Genomic DNA, 18940 nt, shown 5'->3' on the forward strand with positions numbered 1-18940 from the left:
GTTTCAATCTCTCTCTTCTTAATTCCTCTGCCAAGTAAGCATTTTTCTGATGTGGCATAGACTTCAATGCTGATGAAACCCTCAGGAAACCTGCATTGAGACTGGCCTAAATGGCTCATAGCTTCTGAGAAGAACATGGCGCGATCGTTCGGTGCACGGCCGGCCCACGCCGTTTTTTGCGATCCTTCTGCTGGTCGATCATCGCCGCCAAACGAAGTCTTTTGTCAACGGAAAGCTGCTTGCAACCTGCCGTTGTACTGGTGGTATTGATGATGCCTCCTACCGGAACTTCCGAGCTCGAGACGTGCGTGTCTCTTCGTTTCGGGCAGTGGCATCTAGCTTTGCTGATACATTACTCTACTCCTGTATCTCTACTTCCAAGTCGATAGACTCGGTGGCCCTAAGTTGCCTTATATACCTCGGCCGGGCGTCGTCAGTCGTCACGTGATTTGCGTGCCGCGTTTCATCTGCTGCTCCTTTTTTCAGTCCAGGCGATCCAGCTGCCTAAGACCGTCCACAGCGAAAAGAGCAAATGGAGGAGCAAATGTACTATTTGACACTGTAGACGTACTGTTTGGCACTGTAGACAGAGAGGGCGTGGAAACCGAGTAGGAGATGCTCCTTAGGATGCTCGGCCCGTTGTGGACGGCCTAACCGCTAAAAAGACTTGTTCGAAGCAACCAGATCGGTTTTATTTGATTCTTCTTTTGTTATTATGTGTAAGCATCATTTCGAGAAAGGGTATTTCCATACGTCTGTCTGTACCAGTGTCTCGGGAAGTCAGGATACGATTTTTTTTCTGTTAGAGCGCATTCATGTGGCCTGCAAGCGCCGGGAAGGAACCTATCACACCGGCCAACCAACAGAATTACGCACGGGAAGGGGCCTGCTGGCGGCCCGAAGAGCCGCCGCGTAATGATACGAAAAGAATCGCTGCCGACTTGATTGCTCTCTGCTCCTCTCGGCTTCGCGTGTGGAAAGAGAGAGCAGTGCATGGAGAAGAAGCTCTGCTCTAGGGGACAGGGAAGATATTCAGGCCTTGCAAAGAAGCGCCAGGCGAGTTCATCTCTCACTAGTCCTTGTCCGCCTGAATGCCTGATCCAAATATCCAACCGCCATGAAAACGTCGCGACGCCGCAATTAAGAGATTTTTTTTTGGGTACATGGGGTATGGATGAGATATGAGAGTATGCGCTCGTGGCGAAATAGGGGTCAGCAGAAGCGCAGGAAGAAACCTGTCAACGCCGCCCCCCAACCAACGAAGGCCGGTCAATCAAATGAGGAAGCGAAGTCGCAGCACGCTGGGCCGTGGGCGACGCCGACGCGAGCCATTGCCTGCCTGGCCCTGGCCCGGTGCCCCCTGGCTGTATCTTGTTTGCTGGCTGGCTTCCCGGCCACACCACCGGCGGCAGGCAGGCAGGGGCAGGCCAGCGCCCGGCGGCCGCGCCAGGCGGATCCTGTACACGTCCACCTGTGCCTCCTTAATTCCAAGTAGTTGAGCGTCCCCCGGTAACAACCGTCATTAATAGGCCACCCTCCCCACCTATCCCTCTCGCCCTTCCCCGTTGCTTACCCTTAATTCCTCCACGGCCTGGCCCCACCCCTGACACCTCATCCTCCCCCTTCCGATGACGGAGCTCCGAGTCAGTAAGTCATGTCGTGTGCCGGCTCGGCAACAGTAGCAGGTGTCGCCGTAAACGGATAGTAGTTGTTGCGCGACCGGAACACGTCACCGTTTCGGTCTGGTGAGCGTACAGGCTTCCGCGCGCGCTCGTGTTCGTACTCGGGCATGGCATACGGGTCGGAGACGAGCAGTTGCCTCGACGCGCCCATAAATTTGACCGCTCCGGCCGTCCCGTCGTGTGCGCCGCGCGCCCTATATATTCGGGAGCTGCCCGCGTGACCAAACCACACGCATCCGGCTCCGCCGCCCGCTCCCAGCTCACGCCAAAGGCGACGACGTCGTGTTCCGTTCCGCGCCGCCCGACCCGCTTCGAGCTTCGATCGGCTAGGTAGCTCGGTCGGTCGGTCGCTTCCGGTCGCCATGGAGGCTGCGCCGGCGGCGGTCATGGAGCGGGAGCGCTTGACGGCCGAGATGGCCTTCCGCGACCCGGACGGGGGCGAGCCGGCGCCCAGCATCGTGATCAAGATCCGCCGCCGGCTCCCGGACTTCGCGCGGAACATCAAGCTCAAGTACGTCAAGCTCGGGATCCGCCACGGCGGCAGCCCCACGTCGGTGCTGCCGATGCTCTGCGTGCCCGCGCTCGCCGCCGCCGCCTACTCCTTCGTCCGCCTCGACGTCATCTACTACTCCATCGACCTGCTCACCTGCGTCGCCTGGCTCGGCACCGCGGCGCTGCTGCTCACCGTCTACTACTTCAAGCGGCCCCGCCCGGTGTACCTCGTCGAGTTCGCGTGCTACAAGCCCGAGGACCAGCACAAGATCTCCAAGGCGGGGTTCCTCGAGATGACCGAGAGCACCGGCTGCTTCAACGAGGCGGCCCTCGACTTCCAGACCAAGATCACCAACCGCTCCGCGCTCGGCGACGAGACGTACCTGCCCCCGGGCGTCCAGGCGCGCCCGCCCAGGCTCAACATGGCGGAGGCGCGGATGGAGGCCGAGGCCGTCATGTTCGGGTGCCTGGACGCGCTGTTCGGGTCCACCGGGATCGACCCGCGCCGCGACGTGCGCATCCTCATCGTCAACTGCAGCCTCTTCAACCCGACGCCGTCGCTGGCGTCGATGATCATCAACCACTACAAGATGCGGGGGGGCGTCAAGTCGTTCAACCTCGGCGGCATGGGCTGCAGCGCCGGCCTGATCGCCATCGACCTCGCCAAGGACATGCTCCAGGCGAACCCCAACTCGTACGCCGTCGTGCTCAGCACCGAGAACATCACCCTCAACTGGTACTTCGGCAACGATCGCTCGATGCTCCTCTCCAACTGCATCTTCCGCATGGGCGGCGCGGCGGCGCTGCTGTCCAACAAGCGCGCTGACGCCGGGCGCGCCAAGTACCGGCTGCTCCACACGGTGCGCACCCACAAGGGCGCCGCCGACGAGTGCTTCAACTGCGTGTACCAGCGCGAGGACGAGGTCGGTAAGGTCGGTGTCTCCCTGGCGCGGGAGCTCATGGCGGTGGCCGGCGACGCGCTCAAGACCAACATCACCACGCTGGGGCCCCTGGTGCTGCCCCTGTCCGAGCAGCTCAAGTTCCTCAAGTCCCTGATGATGCGCCGCGTGTTCCGCGTCAAGGGCGTGCGCCCCTACATCCCCGACTTCCGGCGCGCGTTCGAGCACTTCTGCGTGCACGCCGGCGGCCGCGCGGTGCTGGAGGAGGTGCAGCGCAGCCTGAGCCTGCGGGACACGGACATGGAGCCCAGCAAGTGCGCCCTCCACCGCTTCGGCAACACCAGCAGCAGCTCGCTGTGGTACGAGCTGGCGTACGCGGAGGCCAAGGGCCGGGTGCGCCGCGGCCACCGCGTGTGGCAGATCGGCTTCGGCTCCGGGTTCAAGTGCAACAGCGCCGTGTGGCGCGCGCTCCGCGACGTGCCGGCGCTGCCGTCCCCAGGCGGCGGCGCCGCCGGGGACCGGAGGAGCTGCTGCAACCCCTGGGCGGAGGACGTGGACAAGTACCCTCCCAAGGCGTACGTCTGATGGCCCACGTCACGTGGTTTGATCACCATGCATCACACAACAATTGTATGATTATTCCATTCGATTTTAATTTCCTCACATCACTCACGACGACAGAACGAATTGAACAAGGGTGCGCGAGGGAAACTAAAGAACACAGCATATATGTTTTTCTTTCTCAATTTTCTCTGTAATTTTCTTTTTCGTTCTTTCTTCCAGCAGTGTAGTAGGTTGCCGTGCGTAGACAGTGCTGGCTTTTGGAATTCAGAGATTCATTTTATGTCGTGTAAAATGAATGAATTCCAAGAGCGAGCACTGCTATTTTTTCTCAGCCTTTTGTTGTCTGGTCCTTTGTCTTCCTTGGCTTTCTAGACGCCGGGGAAGAGTTGACGGACGGACACACTTGTGCAGTTTCACATGACTAGAGGTTCATCATCAATCAAGTGTGAATTACTAAATCATCAACAGCTGTATAGTACACGTTCTGTTGCCAAGTCCAAGTTTTAAATCACATGTGTTTTGTGAGGCTTCACAGGTTTTGCTATTTTGTTGCTTCCCCCAACGAGGACTAAAAATGTTCGCCAATGATTGGTGCATGGGAGATCCCTGACGAAAGATCTGTGTTTTCAGAACGTGCAGTCTCGTCCAAGATTTCTAATGTGTTGTCCACGCTACATGTAAAAAGGGTATCTGATTGGAGACACGACACGCCCGGTTCTGCGAGGGCTTAGGCCCGTGTTTAGTTACAAAAATCAAAATTCCAAAAAAAAATTGGCACATGCATGGAGACTTAAATCTAGACGAAATAAAAAACGTATTGCGACTGTTGTCTGTAAATGACGTGACGAATCTAATTAGGCTGTAATTAGATGCTAAATTGTTACATTAATGCTACAGTAAATAATCTCTAATAACGGATTAATTAGGCTCATTAGATTCGTCTCGCGATTTACAAACGAGTTCTGTAATTATTTTTATAATTAGTCTATATTTAGTACTTCAAATGTAAAAATATGCTTTTTCAAAAACTTTACGGAGCGCAACTAAACAAACACGGCCCATGTATGGTAGCTCGGTGTTGGATTTGACCTAGCAGATCCATGTGGTTCTGCGTCGTTATCCCGGGCTAATTGCGGCGCCTGTCTATGAACTGTAGCATCGCCCAACGCTCATCGGACTTTCTGCAGGATCGTCACCCTGTCCAAAGAAGCACCGAACAGTACTACTTGATGCCAAGATGTGCAGTACAGTTTTGACGCACACAAGACTCAACCGATGCGACCCGGCCACCCGGATAGCAGAATTTCAGCTGATATGTTTTTGGTGATCGGCCGTTGCTTTCGGCCTTAAAAAGGAGGACTATTGCCGTTCTCTTTACCTTGCACAGCTTTACATTTACTATGCATCAGAAGGATTAATCATTAGTAGATGTAATAATGATTGAGCTAGGAAGTTCTTTCTGACAAGCTGTATGTGCACGGTGCACCACGAGTAGCTTCAATGCATATATATTGTGTCATGACAAACACACCTGTGACGTGGTGGCAATGTATCTTGACGAGCTGATGTAGGAATCCAAGTGCGATGGCCGGAGTAAGACCGGAACAGACTGACACACTTGGACTCTGAAAATTAGGCCCTGTTTAGTTGGTGAAAAGTTGTTAGTTTTGATACTGTAGCATATTTTGTTGTTACTTTGACAAATAATATATAATCATGAACTAATTAGGTTTAAAAGATTTATCTCGTGTTAACCAGTTAGATTGTGTAATTGGTTATTTTTTGTATGTGTCCAAACATTCGATGTGACGGATACTGTAGAATTTTTTTTGGGAACCGGGCCTTACAGTCTAATGTATGCTTCCATGAAAATTATTAAGCGCTGCCTTGACAGCAAAAGCACACCAAAATCTGCCATAAAACTTCACCACGTCCAATTCAAGGCAAGCTAGTTTACTCATTGAAACAGCATGCGTTAGCGACTCGGGAAGCCCTTGGAATATAATAGTCCCCTTAAGGCCTTCACAGCTCCACTTGATCTTTTTTTTTTAAAAAAAAAACGAGCTCCACTTGAATCAGAGACAGTGAGCTGAACCTGAACTTGATCGGGAAGGTCAAGTGGCCAAACCTCTCAACGCCCAACCACGAACCATCTCTTTCCATCCACTCCCGTGTGACAGGATCAAAAGGCGAGGGGAGGCTAGCCCTGGGCGCTGGCTGCCTGGCTCCGCGAGAGCGAGCAGCCGACCTCGTCTTCCCTTCGTCCGTCGAGTTGGACTCGGAGTCCGCCGGAGTCGCTCCCATTTAATTCCTGACGGCGCCGCGGCACCAGATGATGGCCTGGGGAGATCTGACGGTAGCATTGATTGGGCATGCAGTTTCGTGTGACGCTTAGCTGATTGCTGGTTAGGGTTAGCCGACGGAGATGGAGACGGCTAGCACTGTGCTTACCCTCCTGGAAGGTTCCATAGCTGAGCCGAAGTTACCATTTTTTTCATTAATCTATCTTAAAAAATCACCCCTTTTATTTTGAGAGTGAAATTGGGCTCGCAAAAGAAAAAGGACGAAAGGGTTTTCTAAAGCCCATGACGACGAGTGCAATTACTAAACCAAAGCCCATTACAAATGATAGTGTGCTTCATGGGCCTAATAGAAACCAATTTGCGGATAGATGTTTACAGGCCCAACTCGGCACAGCTCATGGTTTTTTATTCTCTCTCGCGAATTGTTGTACGACTTGAGTCCGCGACCTGTGATTTAGGGAAGAAATACAATTCTAATAACCGAATTCGACTATCGGTGGAGTGGGTGGAAACATAGTATAAAAACAACTTAAAATGAAGTTGACCAGTTTAATCCAGTCCGCGTTGTATCCAGGAGAAAAATTGTGTTTTTTTAGACTCATACCAATAAAGTTTCCTCCAACCTGATCCAATGTTGAAATGGACAGCTTCGTCGGAATGGGATTCAGAGTTTTCAGTCATACCCTTGCTACGTATGCTCCACTCTCAGTTGTTAAATCAGATCATATTTCTAAGAATCCCCAGCATCAACCGGATGCATGTATATATGGCACTACTAGTCAACGCCCAAAGCCTAACAAATCTCCTAGCAAAGTGTTGTGCTAGCTCCTCCTCCTCCCTAATCTCCCACAGAAACATTGGAGCCGGTAACGTCAACCACTCAACGTTGCCTTTACACCGTCACCATACTGCACCACTCCATCTCCATCTCTCGCTATAAAAGAGACTCGCACGCCAGGTAGCCCATGCACAAGCACAAAGCGCAACGAACACACACACACACACACACACACACACACACACACACACACACACACACACACACACACACACACACACACACACACACACACACACACACACACACACACACGGATCCTGATCCATCACTTCCATTCCACCTGAGACCGGCGCACGAGTGGCCCGACAAAACCCAGACGGCCAGCAGCCATGCAGCTTAGCTTTCTTCCCCATTTTGCCATGTGCTGCCTCGCGCTATCCTTTCTGCTCCCGTCCCACGCCGCGGCGACGGCGCCGCCGGCCGGCACGATCCAGCGCGTGACCAAGCAGCAGATCCTGGCGAGCATCCCGCCGCACTGGGACGAGAACCCCGTGCTGTTCCTGACCTCGCCGTCGGGCAAGTACGCGGCCTACTTCATGCGCAGCCAGACGGCCCCCGGCGCCGGCGGCCTCGGCGCCGACTTCTGCTACGTGGAGGTGCTGGACACGGCGGCGCCCGGTGCGGAGGGCCGGAGCGTGTGGGAGTCGGAGTGCCTGGCCGTGAGCACGGTGAACACGTGCGCGCTCGTCTTCTCGTGGAACGGGCTGGAGGTGTTCGACGGGAGCACCTCGGTGTGGCACACCCACGACGCCCAGTCCGACGAGCACAACTTCCTCGAGACGCTGCAGCTGGTGGACCAGGGCGACATGCGCATCCTCGACAAGGGCGGGGAGCTGGCGTGGAAGGCCAGCGACGAGCCCCGCGCCGCGCAGCACTGCGGGATGCCCGGCTCGCCCGGCCTGGCCTCCGCGCTGCCCCCGTTCGCCGAGCCCATCGGGCACGGGAGCAGCGACCTGCCCTTCGGCAGCGATGGCAACGGCGGCGCCGACGACGGTGCCGGCGCCGGAGTTGGCGGCGTGGCGCAGCCCGAGGCACCACTGCTGGCGCCTTTGCCGCAGCCCGAGCTGCCGCTCGCGCCGTTGCCGCAGGAAGATGACGAGTTCGGAGGCGCCGCCGCCGCGGGGCAGGGGCAGGCCGGGGCGGCCGCGGGGCAGGCGTTCGGGTTCGGCAACCAGCCGCTGGTGGACAACAGCCCGTACGACAGCGGGGCGCTGAAGCATGGATGCAGCCTCGGTGGGATCTCAGTTGCTTTGGGTTTCAGCGTCGCCGTTGCCATGGGTTTGGGTCTCTGAACTGGAGACATGCACGCATGGGCGCGTGAGAGTGGTTGTGATTTACTAAAATTCTTCTTGTTTCCGGCACAAGCAGCCGGGGGATATACGTATTCGTTGTGTTTGGGGTGTTGCTGATGTCAGTGGGGATGTTGTTGTATACTTGAAATTGCAAATTGTAATTGAGTTGGCCTATGCATTTTCTTATGAAAAGTTTGCGCTAGAACGCAAACGTGTTTAGCCATATGCAGCAATCTATACCTATACAGTGATCTCAAAAACCGTTGGGGCGTGGAGGCCGAAACCAAAATGGCCCGCTGTCTCCTCGGCCTGCACTAGCCCAGCCCATTCTATTTGTACTTTTGGGCCACACAATTTTTTTTCCTAACCTTCTCGCTCGATTGGAAGCTGTGACACCCAAGGAGTTCTTCTCTAGTTCTCTTTTTGTCAGCTCGATCGATTTTTCCAGGTAAGGTAGGCACTAGGACCAATTTCTGCAGTCCTTGACGACAGAGTGTTTTCCTTACTCTCCAATGGCGGCTCTACGAAATCGCTCGGCGTATCAGTTCGCCGTGCGGCATGCCAGCATGTAGCTACGAAACGAAATGTTTAGCGGAAATTAAGCGCCTCGCGTGTTCGCTTACTTGCCCAGCTGCCACAACGCTGTCACTGCTAATGTCCTTCCCCACCGACGCTTTTCAATTAGCCCGACGCCGAGCAAGGTACAATCCGGCCGGTATGGTATGGTTTCCGTGCTCGATCGGCGACGGCACGCACATGGTCGCTGCAACCCACCCTCCCCCGTTCCTCTCCCCGTCACGCGCAAACCATGCGCCGTGCGAGGTTTATGAGCCACCGCACCGTGACAGATGAAGCACACCACATTGGTGAGGGTCTGAGGGTACCGTTGGCGTCTTGGCGATGGGCTTTCAAATGTCGAACGACAGATAAGGCCGGCACTAGAAAGAACCATGAAGACGTATTCTGAAGCTTAGAGTTCTATTTGGAATAGAAAGATGGTTTTCTGAAGCATTATATATATTTTTTGTAACATGATGATGATATCTCTGTGCAGAACGTAGGAGTTTTTTTTTATTTGTTTTCGTCTAGTATCTGACGGCAAATTCTCAAACGAAATGAACCTGAATCTTTTTGTGGGTGGCTCAAATTCTTTTGCTGTAGCTACATCAACGCAAAAGTTCGGCGTAATTGCAATACATGTTGGTGGTTAGAAAAAAAAAGGTACAGATCACGGACGGAATGATCAAATCAGTACTGAGACTCCACCGGAAATCTGCATAAATCCGTTGAATTATTGCAGAAACTTTTTAGCCACCACGAGCTTGTCTCATGGACACCGGCCAGTACCTGTCCCTCCCTCCCAGACTTCAATCGCGGAGCCGGCCGGCCACAGTATCACAGGCTCACAGCAGGTTCACTCTCCTCCCGGCCCCTATAAATATACGCATGCACCCAGGCACCATCTCGCCATCCAAACACCAAATTCACAGCCATTTCTTCCTCAGGTATCTATCCTCCTGAAGAAGAAGAATAAGAAGCAGGACTCCGCCATGGGGACTCGTCTTCCTCAAGTCGCGGCTCTTCTCGCTGCGCTCTTGGCCGTCAGCTTCGGCGCAGCGGCTTGGAAGGCCGAGGCGGCAGCGGCGCCGCCGGTCGTGGTTGGCTCGATCAAGTGCCTCGACTGCTCCCCCAACGGTGTCAATGCCGAAGATACCCTCCAAGGTAGATGTAAATTGCCTCTGCTTGCAGTTGCAGACTTGCTCTTCTCGGTTAGTCCTGTTGACGGCCATGAAAATTAGGCCTGACTAAATGTAGCGACTTGCTTTCTATTCAATTTTGAGGTAGCTGTTAACAAATGGCAGCCTGGAGGGTTTTGAGAGAGAGAAAAAAATCTACAAAAGCACTATGTCCAGAAGAAATTCAACTGAAAGATTTTCCTCAGTAACTCGAATGATCTATATATTCTCGTCTGAATATAATGGGGCTGCAGAAACTAATATATTGCGATCCTCAACAAACTATAATAGTTTAATCCCATAAAATATTAGACACACTTTTCTATTTGTTTTTCAAATACACACCATTTTGTTGCGAATTACATATTTTCTTTCCATTCACTGATTCACACCTTGCAATCTTTTGTGAGAAAATTCCTGTCCCTCGAAACAACTTACAATAGTAGTAGATATGGCCACATGTCTTTCTGAATCAGGCCCGATTAGGCCTGACTACGCGCTCATCTCTCAACTTTTGCGGCCCGTGACATGGCCGCGAATACTAAAATTTTGTTCCCTTGCAGGCCTGCAGGTAGCGATCAAGTGCAGATCCGCCGCCGACGAGTCCTACGAGACGAAGGCGGTCGGCGCCCTCGACGACGCCGGCGTCTTCCGCATCCCTCTCGCCGCCGATCTCCTGCGCGACGACGGGAGCCTGGACGGCGACTGCTTCGCCCAGCTCCACAGCGCGCCCGACACGCCGTGCGTCGGCCAGGCGCCGCCCAGGATCGCGCCCAGCCTGAGCCAGGACGGCACCGCCGACACCGCCAGCGCGACCTACCTCGAGGCCGCGGCCGACACGGTGTTCTCCCCCGTCGCGTGCGCCTGCGGAAAAAAGAAGAAGCACTTCATGTTCGGCCCGCCGCCGCCGCCGCCGCCGCCCAGGCCGACCCCGAACCCCCCGACGCCCACGCCGACGTACGGACCCCCGACGCCCACGCCCACGCCCGTGCCGGAGCCCAGGCCCCCGGCGCCGGAGGAGCCCGAGCCGTTCTTCAAGAAGAAGCCGAAGATGAAATTCATGCACAGGAAGAAGCCGTGCCCGCCGCTCGCCGACGACGACACGACCCCGCCCGCGGCAGGCGGGCAGCAGGAAAAGCTCGCCAAGAAACCGAACTAGGGCGCGCGCGCGCAGCGAGATGTTGGCCTTTCTGTGTTCGGTGATGTTGTTGTGTTGTCAGTGATTGTTTTCGTGCTGTTCGCGCCGTGTGTCGCGGCGTCATTGTTGTTTCAGTGCCGTTGCTTGTCTCTGTGATTTGAGAAATAAAGATAGTGATTTTTAAAGCAAAGCTTCTCCTGTTAGTACCAATGACAATTTTAGTGGGTTTTCACTTTTCAGTTAAGATGAAATCCTCATGAAAAAGTCATCAAGGTCCACCACCTTCGCTCTCCTCTGTTCACCCTTTAACTTCGTACAACTGTACCAGCTACTGAAAAAACTCCACTGTTCACCCTCTAACTTCGTACAACTGTACGAGCTACTGAAAAAACTCCAGCTCTGAAATGACCCTTTCAGACATTATCTTCTCCTTGAAATCGACGGCGCACGATTAGTTGAGCACTAAATGCACCGGATGCAGTTCGTCGGATCGCGCAGAGACCAAAACGAATTCTTGTACGAATTGTCGAGTGCCACCTCTCTTCTTGTACGACTTCTTGTATCGACGGCACCCTGCAACTTTGGTTCAGGTTCTGGTGATCACCTCTTAAAGTTGCCATAGCCAGCCCAGGGCTAGTTATATAGCAGCGAATTTCTACGACATGAAGCACAATGTCAGTGGCAAAACGGCAGAGACAAAGCATTCCACATTTCCACCGAGCATGACTGTCAGTCTGTCCCTAGAGATATGGATCTTACCAAGTTCGTTTTCAAAAAAGTACTGAAATGAAATCCAGAATCTACGGAGTAGTAATTTACATGCCGTATCTCTGGCACGGTACTTCATGAAACCAAAACCTGGAGAGGTTTCATCCAGAGTCTGACGTGTAAGGAGAATGTAAATTACTTTGAAAGTCCATGATTTTTCTCAATTAGATATTAGAACAATGTATTGATTGTTATTTTGCACTTGCACCCAAAAGAAAGTTAAGTACTCTTTAATGCGTAGTTTTTTCTATTTCTAATGTATTTTTTTCTTCAATTATGATAGAAACTTGAACTCAGTAGACTAACTATTTATTTAGTTCTCACAAAGAAGCTCTAATAATAAGTATCTAATACTTCCCCACAGACAAAAAAAAAACAGTACGTTGCTTCAAACTAATGAACAACTGAACAGTAAATTTTATCGCATATATCCTTCTCGCGAGACATCCTCCATGTTGTATATTCTCTTAGAATCCTTTGATTGTACCTACATTAGACAAATCTGGGTAAGGTACCAGTAGACAGTGGTATCTGTAACGCAGTGCTACCATTTAAAAATAATCAAAGAAACACATCAAACAACCTTGCTATGCAGAAATATTGCAGCATCAATAGTTCCTTCAGCGTAGATTGAACGGCCACCAACATTGTGCTGGAACTCAAATGAAGCACTTAAACACAGCAAACTCAACATGGATAAAACAATATCAACCTTCAAATTGGTCTGATGTATCAAAGAACCTATAAAAGTATCCATGATTGAGTAGAATTCCTTTATTATCCGTACCATCAATTTTCAGGAGATTGGTCATTACCTATCATCAGAAGAAGTGAGGTGGTACAAATGGAATGCATGCCCATCAATGTGCTCTTCAGGGACACCCACCATCTCAAGCTGCTGCTCAGGATCCCTAATCTTAACCATCTGCTAGCAAAGAAGGTAATAAGCAAAATCTAGTAAATTTTATGTTTTCTTTTGAGGATAAAATGTGACAGAACAAGACAGGGGAAAAAACATCAGTAAACCAAATCTAACACTGTGCTCATCAAACAACTCTGAAAATGAAACCATGGATCCATATGTGTTAAATGATGGAACTATTTTCATGGAAATCCACATATTTATTCGGTCAGTTATGCACATACCATATGCGGGTAGAGAGAGATCCTACTTAAGTACTGACTTTCGACTGTAAGGAGCCACCTTTAATTAGGTCAAATTATACAGTTCTTTCCAAGAAATACTTATTCTACATGGAAATAGAATCCTACCACGAATTTAGTTATTAGTTATAATTACTATTCCAATACAGGAACTTTGAAAATGAATAGCCACAAGAGTTCATGAGAACAGCTACAAAAAAATTACAAGGAAGACATCTTGAGCCATGGAAATAGTGTGGTAGTTTAACAGTGTTGATGTTTTTTTCCAGAGCACAAACAGATGTTTTTCTGATAACATGAATAATTTATGCATAAATATAAAAACGTACCCGGTTCATATCATATGGCACACCTAATTTCTCAAAACAAGCAATCACATCTTTAGCTGTACCAGATGTGTCCTTCTTGCTAGCTTGATGGGATTCTAAAACCTGGTAAAAGGAAATAATGGCACTCAGAATTGCAGATATGGTAGATACTATGACCAAAGATCTCATTTCGGTCACCAAAAACATCTTTAGCCTAATTGTCTAAAATAAGTTCATGCTAGACAACTAATTGAAGCCAGCAGAGCAACCCAAGCATTTTTCCCCAAGACATTCGACAAGCTTGACAGATGATACATTACTGGTCCAGTAGAAGTTTAAATCCTTAAACACAATAAACCATTATCTTAACCTTTGATTCTTACAGAAACATTCCAGGTAGAATTGTACCTCTAAATGATAACCCGAATAGGTCCCTGGAAACTGCTCGGCGAAGATTCTCATTAGAGCAACAAATGCAACCACCTGATCAAGAATGAAAGAAAATGGTACAATTTGTGCATGTTTTCAACCTATTTGAAGTACAATAATGACAAACTAACGTGTTAACTTCTATTAAAATAGATAATTCTTTTTTAATATACCTGTTTTCCCATCTGTGGAGATATTAGTGCATAGTTTTTTGAATCTTGCACTGACTTGTAGAGCAACTGCCGATCCCCACCAGTTGTGCCCATCACAAATAGCTACTAGGAAGAACCAAAAAAAAAAAAAGCAAACATCTGCGATTTGCTTTCAGATTCCCTCCCTCCACATAATATAGGTAAAAGCAAGAGGTCAAGGCTTAGAATGAACCCAATAAAAAAATATATTATAATTGTTGTTATCCTGCCATGTAAGAACAGAAATGTAATAATTAATAGAGACCTAACAGATTGAATGTACACTTTGATTTGAACATAGAAGCAAAGAGATATTATGTAACACCCCGGATACTCCGGGAATGTGCCCGGATACTCCGGACCGCCCATGTCCTTATCCTATCCCGAGCTGCCTGCTCCCGTCCGCATCTCTCTCATTCAGCTCTCGCTCCTCCCTTCAGCCCGAGCTCGAGCTGAGCCCCTGCTCTCACCGCCCCGGCCATCTTCAGCTGCCATTCGTCCATTTCCTTCCACGAGAGCCTCCCAAACCGTGTTCCGCACCTCCACGAGCCTTGCTCGAGCCTTCCCCGGCGGGAATTGACGGCCCTACCGCCGACCGCCATGGGAGCGCCGCCCGAGCTCCGCCACTTCGCGTCGATCCGCTTCTCCGGTCCTCCTCCACCCAAATCGACCATGGGAATGGATTCCTGGTGAGCTCCTCCACCTTCCCCACCCCTTTCCCGGCCCTTTCACCACCGCTCCGTGTGCCGCGTGCGCCGCCATTCACCATGGGTGCGCGAGGTTGGCTACTGTTTAGGTATACCCGGAAACTCTGGATATACGTCCGGATTCTCCGGACTGGGGATCCCGGAAACTCCGGACATTGTGTCCGGAGAATCTGGGGTAAAACCCGGAGTCTCCGGTGGTTGGTTTTTTATTTTTATTATTTCAGCGAAAACTTGCAGGTTGCCTAATAAATCAAGGAAAAATGGTAAAAATACAAAGTTAGTTTTGTTAGATTGGTTACGTATGTATCTACAAGGGAAAAATGTTTGTTCTTGCGAAATGTCCTTTTTGCCCATAGTAGAGTTTAAGTGGTGTTTAGACTCATTTAATTAGTTTCGGCAAATCTGTTAGTCCAAAAATTATGAAACCGAGGCAGTGGTTTAGTTTAGGCATGTGTAGTCCACTATACAAGTTTCCGGCCTAGAAAACATAGTTGAGGTGTTAGTGAATTCTTCATGTGTTGGTTTGTTTGGAAATTTAAGAATAGTTTACAATTAAGAAGAATCAGGTTAAATTAAATTAGAGAGCTAAACCAATATTATATGACTTAGCTAGGGTTTATTTTCGGCCAGCCGGTCTGACCGGTGCTTGGACCAGTCTGACCGGTATGGGTCCGGATACTCTGGGTTTGTAGTGGTTTAGCTACTCCGAGTTTATGTCCGAATATTCCGGGCTTGGGAGTCCGGATACTCCGAGAATACGTCCGGATACTCCGGATTTTTGGTCTCAAGTCGCACATAGGCCGGACCGGTCTGACCGGTAGTAGCAGGGCTGACAGTCGTAATTATATGAGAATCGTAGCGTTTATACTCGGTCAATAGTTGCTTCGTGTTTATGAAATTATATCTACATTATTTATATGCATGTACATTAATTGGCATTTCATATGCATTCGTATAGAATACGTGGTGAGAACGTCGACTACAGATGGATCGTGAAGCTCAGGATCGGTGAAGCAGGATTGAGAGGGGATTCGTGAAGACCTGGCCCAATGGTCGGAAGGGCCCAAGGCCTTGTTAATATTAACACTAACTTAGTGTTACCTTCAGGCTAGCCCCGGTGCACATCCTATTATTTGAAATCATGACACCTATATATGTATTTATTACTTGTGCATTACGTTTTAGGAGTTGATTGGAACCCTAGTTGCATGATCCTTAGGTTTCCCTGAGTTATACTAGCATGTATAGGACGATAGAAATGCTATGCATAATAGTTCTCGATAGAAGTCGAGTGACTTCTTACACTCGCGAGATATATGATATTTAGAAGTCGAGTAATTTCCGGTTACTCGTGAGATATAGGTTATATAATTATTTACAATACCTGAGTTGTTGAAATTGACATGGAAATATGAGACCGGGCGGGGAATGATGATGATGTATAGGTATGGCAGCAGGACAGGGTTCCTGGGTGTCTTAGCCCCGTCCGAGTCGATTGAGGACCGTACCGTTGTTGGCCCTGCTGATCATGTTTGAATTGTACTAACCGCATGCCGGGAGTAGGAGGTAGTCGAAACCGGTAAGCCGAGTACTGCCTTGTTTCAAAAGTATAGAACTTCTACCCACCCCTTAGGGCGAGTCGAGTGGCCGCGGAGAATTGAGATGCAGCAGTTTACTTTTGGTTTTCTCTTATAGGGCTCGGCTGACTATATGCAGGTGGGGCGGTTCTGTAGTTCGAGGCGGGGAGGGGAAAGGGGAAAGGTTGGTGCGTGAGGTCCGACGGGGCTTTTGCGTGCCGTGTTGGTTAGGTCCACCTTGCAAGGTTAAATCGGATCGATTCGCAGTCAGTCGCTCTCGGATATGAGCACCTTGATCACTGCGTCGCATCGTAGTATTATGATGGGATAATGAGTATATTTATATACCTATGATGATGAAAATATTGAATTATTATTGATTGCACCACCATGTTTGATATAGTTGATTCGTGCAAATATTATATTAGAGTTAATTTATATAGAACCTAGAGCTAAAATATGGAAATTAAGGAATTACTTTAGTCGCTGTTTTCTGCAAAATAAGCCACCAGCCAAAGCCCTTGCATGTCTAGGTAGGTGGGCTAAGTTATACCCACTGGTCGGGTAAGTCTTGCTGAGTATTAGTTGCTCAGGGTTTGTTGTTTACCCTATTTCAGGTATAGGAGCTAACTAGGTTTCACATCGGTGGGCTCGATGTGGTGCCTTGTCTTTACATCTCGGTAGTTCTCGACTTATTTAGTTTGTTTTATTTACTCTCTAGTAAAAATGCTCTATAAATTAAATTCTCTTCCACTGCTATCTTTTCTTTTGTAAATTTTAAATTTAAAGCTATTTTGTAAAAGTCTTAATATTATTTACTGTTTTTGTAAGATTTTATCATGCTGGTACCTTCTGTGCTCGCTTTCGTGCGAGACTTCTGGTGTGTTTCGATCGGCCTGTGGGTTGGAAACAGCTTGTCAAATTACACTTAATTAAGCTAATGCGCCTGATGCGTTCAGATAATGGCGGTTACACTTAATTAAGCGTTTAACTCGGCGGGTCTGTCACATATTATATGAACACCAGCATGTTTAGCATGAACTAGCAAGAAGACTGAACGAATTTCTCAAACGGTGATATCATGATCTCATAACGTAAAGTGATGATAACTTATTTGTATAGCATACTGAGAAAATAACAGGATTAAACTGTTATATTCAAAAAAAAAAACAGGATTAAACTGTTTACAGTTCACAGAATCAGGTGCTGTGTAGTCCACAACAATGACATCTGGGAATTCATCAGCGACAGATGAAAGATCATCTTCTCGTGCAGAAGGACCACATATACGAATGTCTGTTTGTCCAACTTGTATTGTTTCTTTAACCTTCTCTCTACTACTGAATGAAACGGGGACTAGGTGAAGGCCCCTAAGAACAGCAGCCTCAGCAACAGCTAGCCCCATTTTACCAGTGCAGCCATTCACCTACATAAGGGAACAAATTGACAAACTAAGTACCCAAAAGATCAGGTCCCATCAGACCAGCAAGATAGAAAGAAGAATTCTGGACAGCTATTACTGTACAAAAAATGCATCCACTGCATAAATAAAACATTGACATTGAGCCTAGCAATATTCAATGCGTGAACTGAAAAGTGCTGAAAAGTTTGGAAAACAGAACTGTTGCAATAGGAGCTAAAATATTTTTGTTTCCCCTGTATGAAGTTCTTCCATTCAAAAACAGTAGGAACTACCTACATAAGGTACTAAACAAGTTGCCCACCTCTTAACATTTAAATAATTACACATCGGCATAGTTAATCAGCTAGGCTTATGTCTTTCTCGTTCCAAATCCTTCTCTCTAAGATCTTATCAAATTCTTATATAGTTCTGATGTTCCTGATGAGCCAGACAAGTCACTATCAGCACAAAGTATTGCTGAGCAGGAGTTTTGTTGAGGAAAAGAAAATCTGAAGACATTAGCGACTTTGCCCTTGCTTTGTGTGTTACAGAAGCAAACGCGATAGCTGAAGAAGCCTTCTTTGCAGCAAGGAAACCAAGCTTCATATGACCAAGTCTTTTACCTCAGTATGTATCAGCTAACAAGAAACCTAGCTTCTTGTTAAAAACATTTGAAAGAGTAACAGAAAATCTGAAAGTGAAGTAACTCATGACCAACCCAAGATAAAAACATTTTTTACATTAATATTGAGACATTGTTTCTCCAGAAAGGTAGTGTCGCTGACATTGTCATCCTAGTAGATGTACAATGGCGACTCGTGGGCACATTTGTTCAGGCATTAGGTTGTAAGCAAATTTATCTTCTGAAGACCCCATGGATCAAAAGACACATCTGAATCCAAACCTAAAATTTTTGGACCCTCTGATTCCCACAAAAGGCAGTCCAAGTCACCGGCGAGGCCTAACACGGCGAACCGCGCTGCGGCATTACATCGAACACGTTAGTGCTAGGTGGAAACCATTACGTAGAATAGCAGAGGCAGCATCCCCAACGCATCGTTTCATCGGAACAGGTTAGCGGCACATCGGGAACGACCGGCGGAACGCGTACCAGAATCGGGAAGGAGACGCTCCCCGGTCCCGCGGCCGTCTCCCGTGCTAGCGCCGGTGCCGCGGCGCTGAGACAATGCGGCGCGGCGGCTCCGCCAAGGCGGCCCCACCTCAGCCACGGTGAGGTGCGAGGGAACGTGGTGTGAGGTGGCCGGAGTGAGAGCATCTTCCTACTCCGGCGGCGGCGGGACACGGGGTACCAGATAGCCGGGATGGTTTTATCTCTAGTGGAAACCGGGCCTAGTGGACAGGCATGGGAGTTGGGCTGGGAGCCGCGGCATGGACATGCCCAGACGCCGCCAGGCGGGCTCTAGTAGTGGCAACGGGTCAGATTTGA

At 49.4% G+C, this 18940-nt stretch overlaps 4 protein-coding genes across 4 annotated transcripts; 3 read left to right on the forward strand and 1 right to left on the reverse strand.

Annotated features, from left to right (window-relative positions):
• Positions 1-1869: 1869 nt before the first annotated feature.
• LOC120646673 (3-ketoacyl-CoA synthase 1-like) lies at positions 1870-4148 on the forward strand. The gene has a single exon (XM_039923090.1). The coding sequence runs from the start codon at positions 2045-2047 to the stop codon at positions 3656-3658; it is 1614 nt and encodes a 537-aa protein (XP_039779024.1). The 5' UTR covers positions 1870-2044; the 3' UTR covers positions 3659-4148.
• Positions 4149-6948: 2800 nt separating this feature from the next.
• On the forward strand, positions 6949-8235 carry LOC120646674. Its single transcript, XM_039923091.1, has one exon. It carries the CDS (start codon positions 7111-7113, stop codon positions 8071-8073), a length of 963 nt encoding a protein of 320 aa, XP_039779025.1. The 5' UTR covers positions 6949-7110; the 3' UTR covers positions 8074-8235.
• A 1313-nt stretch (positions 8236-9548) lies between these two features.
• Positions 9549-11137, forward strand: LOC120646675 (proline-rich protein 4-like). Its single transcript, XM_039923092.1, has 2 exons — positions 9549-9795; positions 10373-11137. The coding sequence occupies exons 1-2, from the start codon at positions 9624-9626 to the stop codon at positions 10966-10968; spliced, it is 768 nt and encodes a 255-aa protein (XP_039779026.1). The 5' UTR covers positions 9549-9623; the 3' UTR covers positions 10969-11137.
• A 178-nt stretch (positions 11138-11315) lies between these two features.
• Positions 11316-18881, reverse strand: LOC120646676 (probable 4-hydroxy-tetrahydrodipicolinate reductase 2, chloroplastic). The gene is made up of 8 exons (XM_039923093.1): positions 18605-18881; positions 17263-17517; positions 13790-13891; positions 13596-13670; positions 13209-13310; positions 12531-12640; positions 12299-12386; positions 11316-12202 (listed from the first exon to the last, which is right to left on the reverse strand). The coding sequence occupies exons 1-8, from the start codon at positions 18767-18769 to the stop codon at positions 12134-12136; spliced, it is 966 nt and encodes a 321-aa protein (XP_039779027.1). The 5' UTR covers positions 18770-18881; the 3' UTR covers positions 11316-12133.
• Positions 18882-18940: the final 59 nt, after the last annotated feature.

Source organism: Panicum virgatum, chromosome 9K (genome assembly GCF_016808335.1).
Source record: "Panicum virgatum strain AP13 chromosome 9K, P.virgatum_v5, whole genome shotgun sequence".
NCBI lineage: Eukaryota > Viridiplantae > Streptophyta > Magnoliopsida > Poales > Poaceae > Panicum > Panicum virgatum.

Bases quoted from the DNA above. Each gene is read 5' to 3' on its own strand.
- LOC120646676 (XM_039923093.1), bottom strand. From the start codon at position 18,769: ATGCTCTCACTCCGGCCACCTCACACCACGTTCCCTCGCACCTCACCG. The intron at 13,311-13,595 runs GTACAATTCTAC...TCCTTTTACCAG, and splicing joins ATTCGGGTTATCATTTAGAG to GTTTTAGAATCCCATCAAGC. The intron at 12,387-12,530 runs GTAATGACCAAT...GCTGTGTTTAAG, and splicing joins CTCACTTCTTCTGATGATAG to TGCTTCATTTGAGTTCCAGC.
- LOC120646675 (XM_039923092.1), top strand. From the start codon at position 9,624: ATGGGGACTCGTCTTCCTCAAGTCGCGGCTCTTCTCGCTGCGCTCTTG. The intron at 9,796-10,372 runs GTAGATGTAAAT...GTTCCCTTGCAG, and splicing joins TGCCGAAGATACCCTCCAAG to GCCTGCAGGTAGCGATCAAG.
- LOC120646673 (XM_039923090.1), top strand. From the start codon at position 2,045: ATGGAGGCTGCGCCGGCGGCGGTCATGGAGCGGGAGCGCTTGACGGCC.
- LOC120646674 (XM_039923091.1), top strand. From the start codon at position 7,111: ATGCAGCTTAGCTTTCTTCCCCATTTTGCCATGTGCTGCCTCGCGCTA.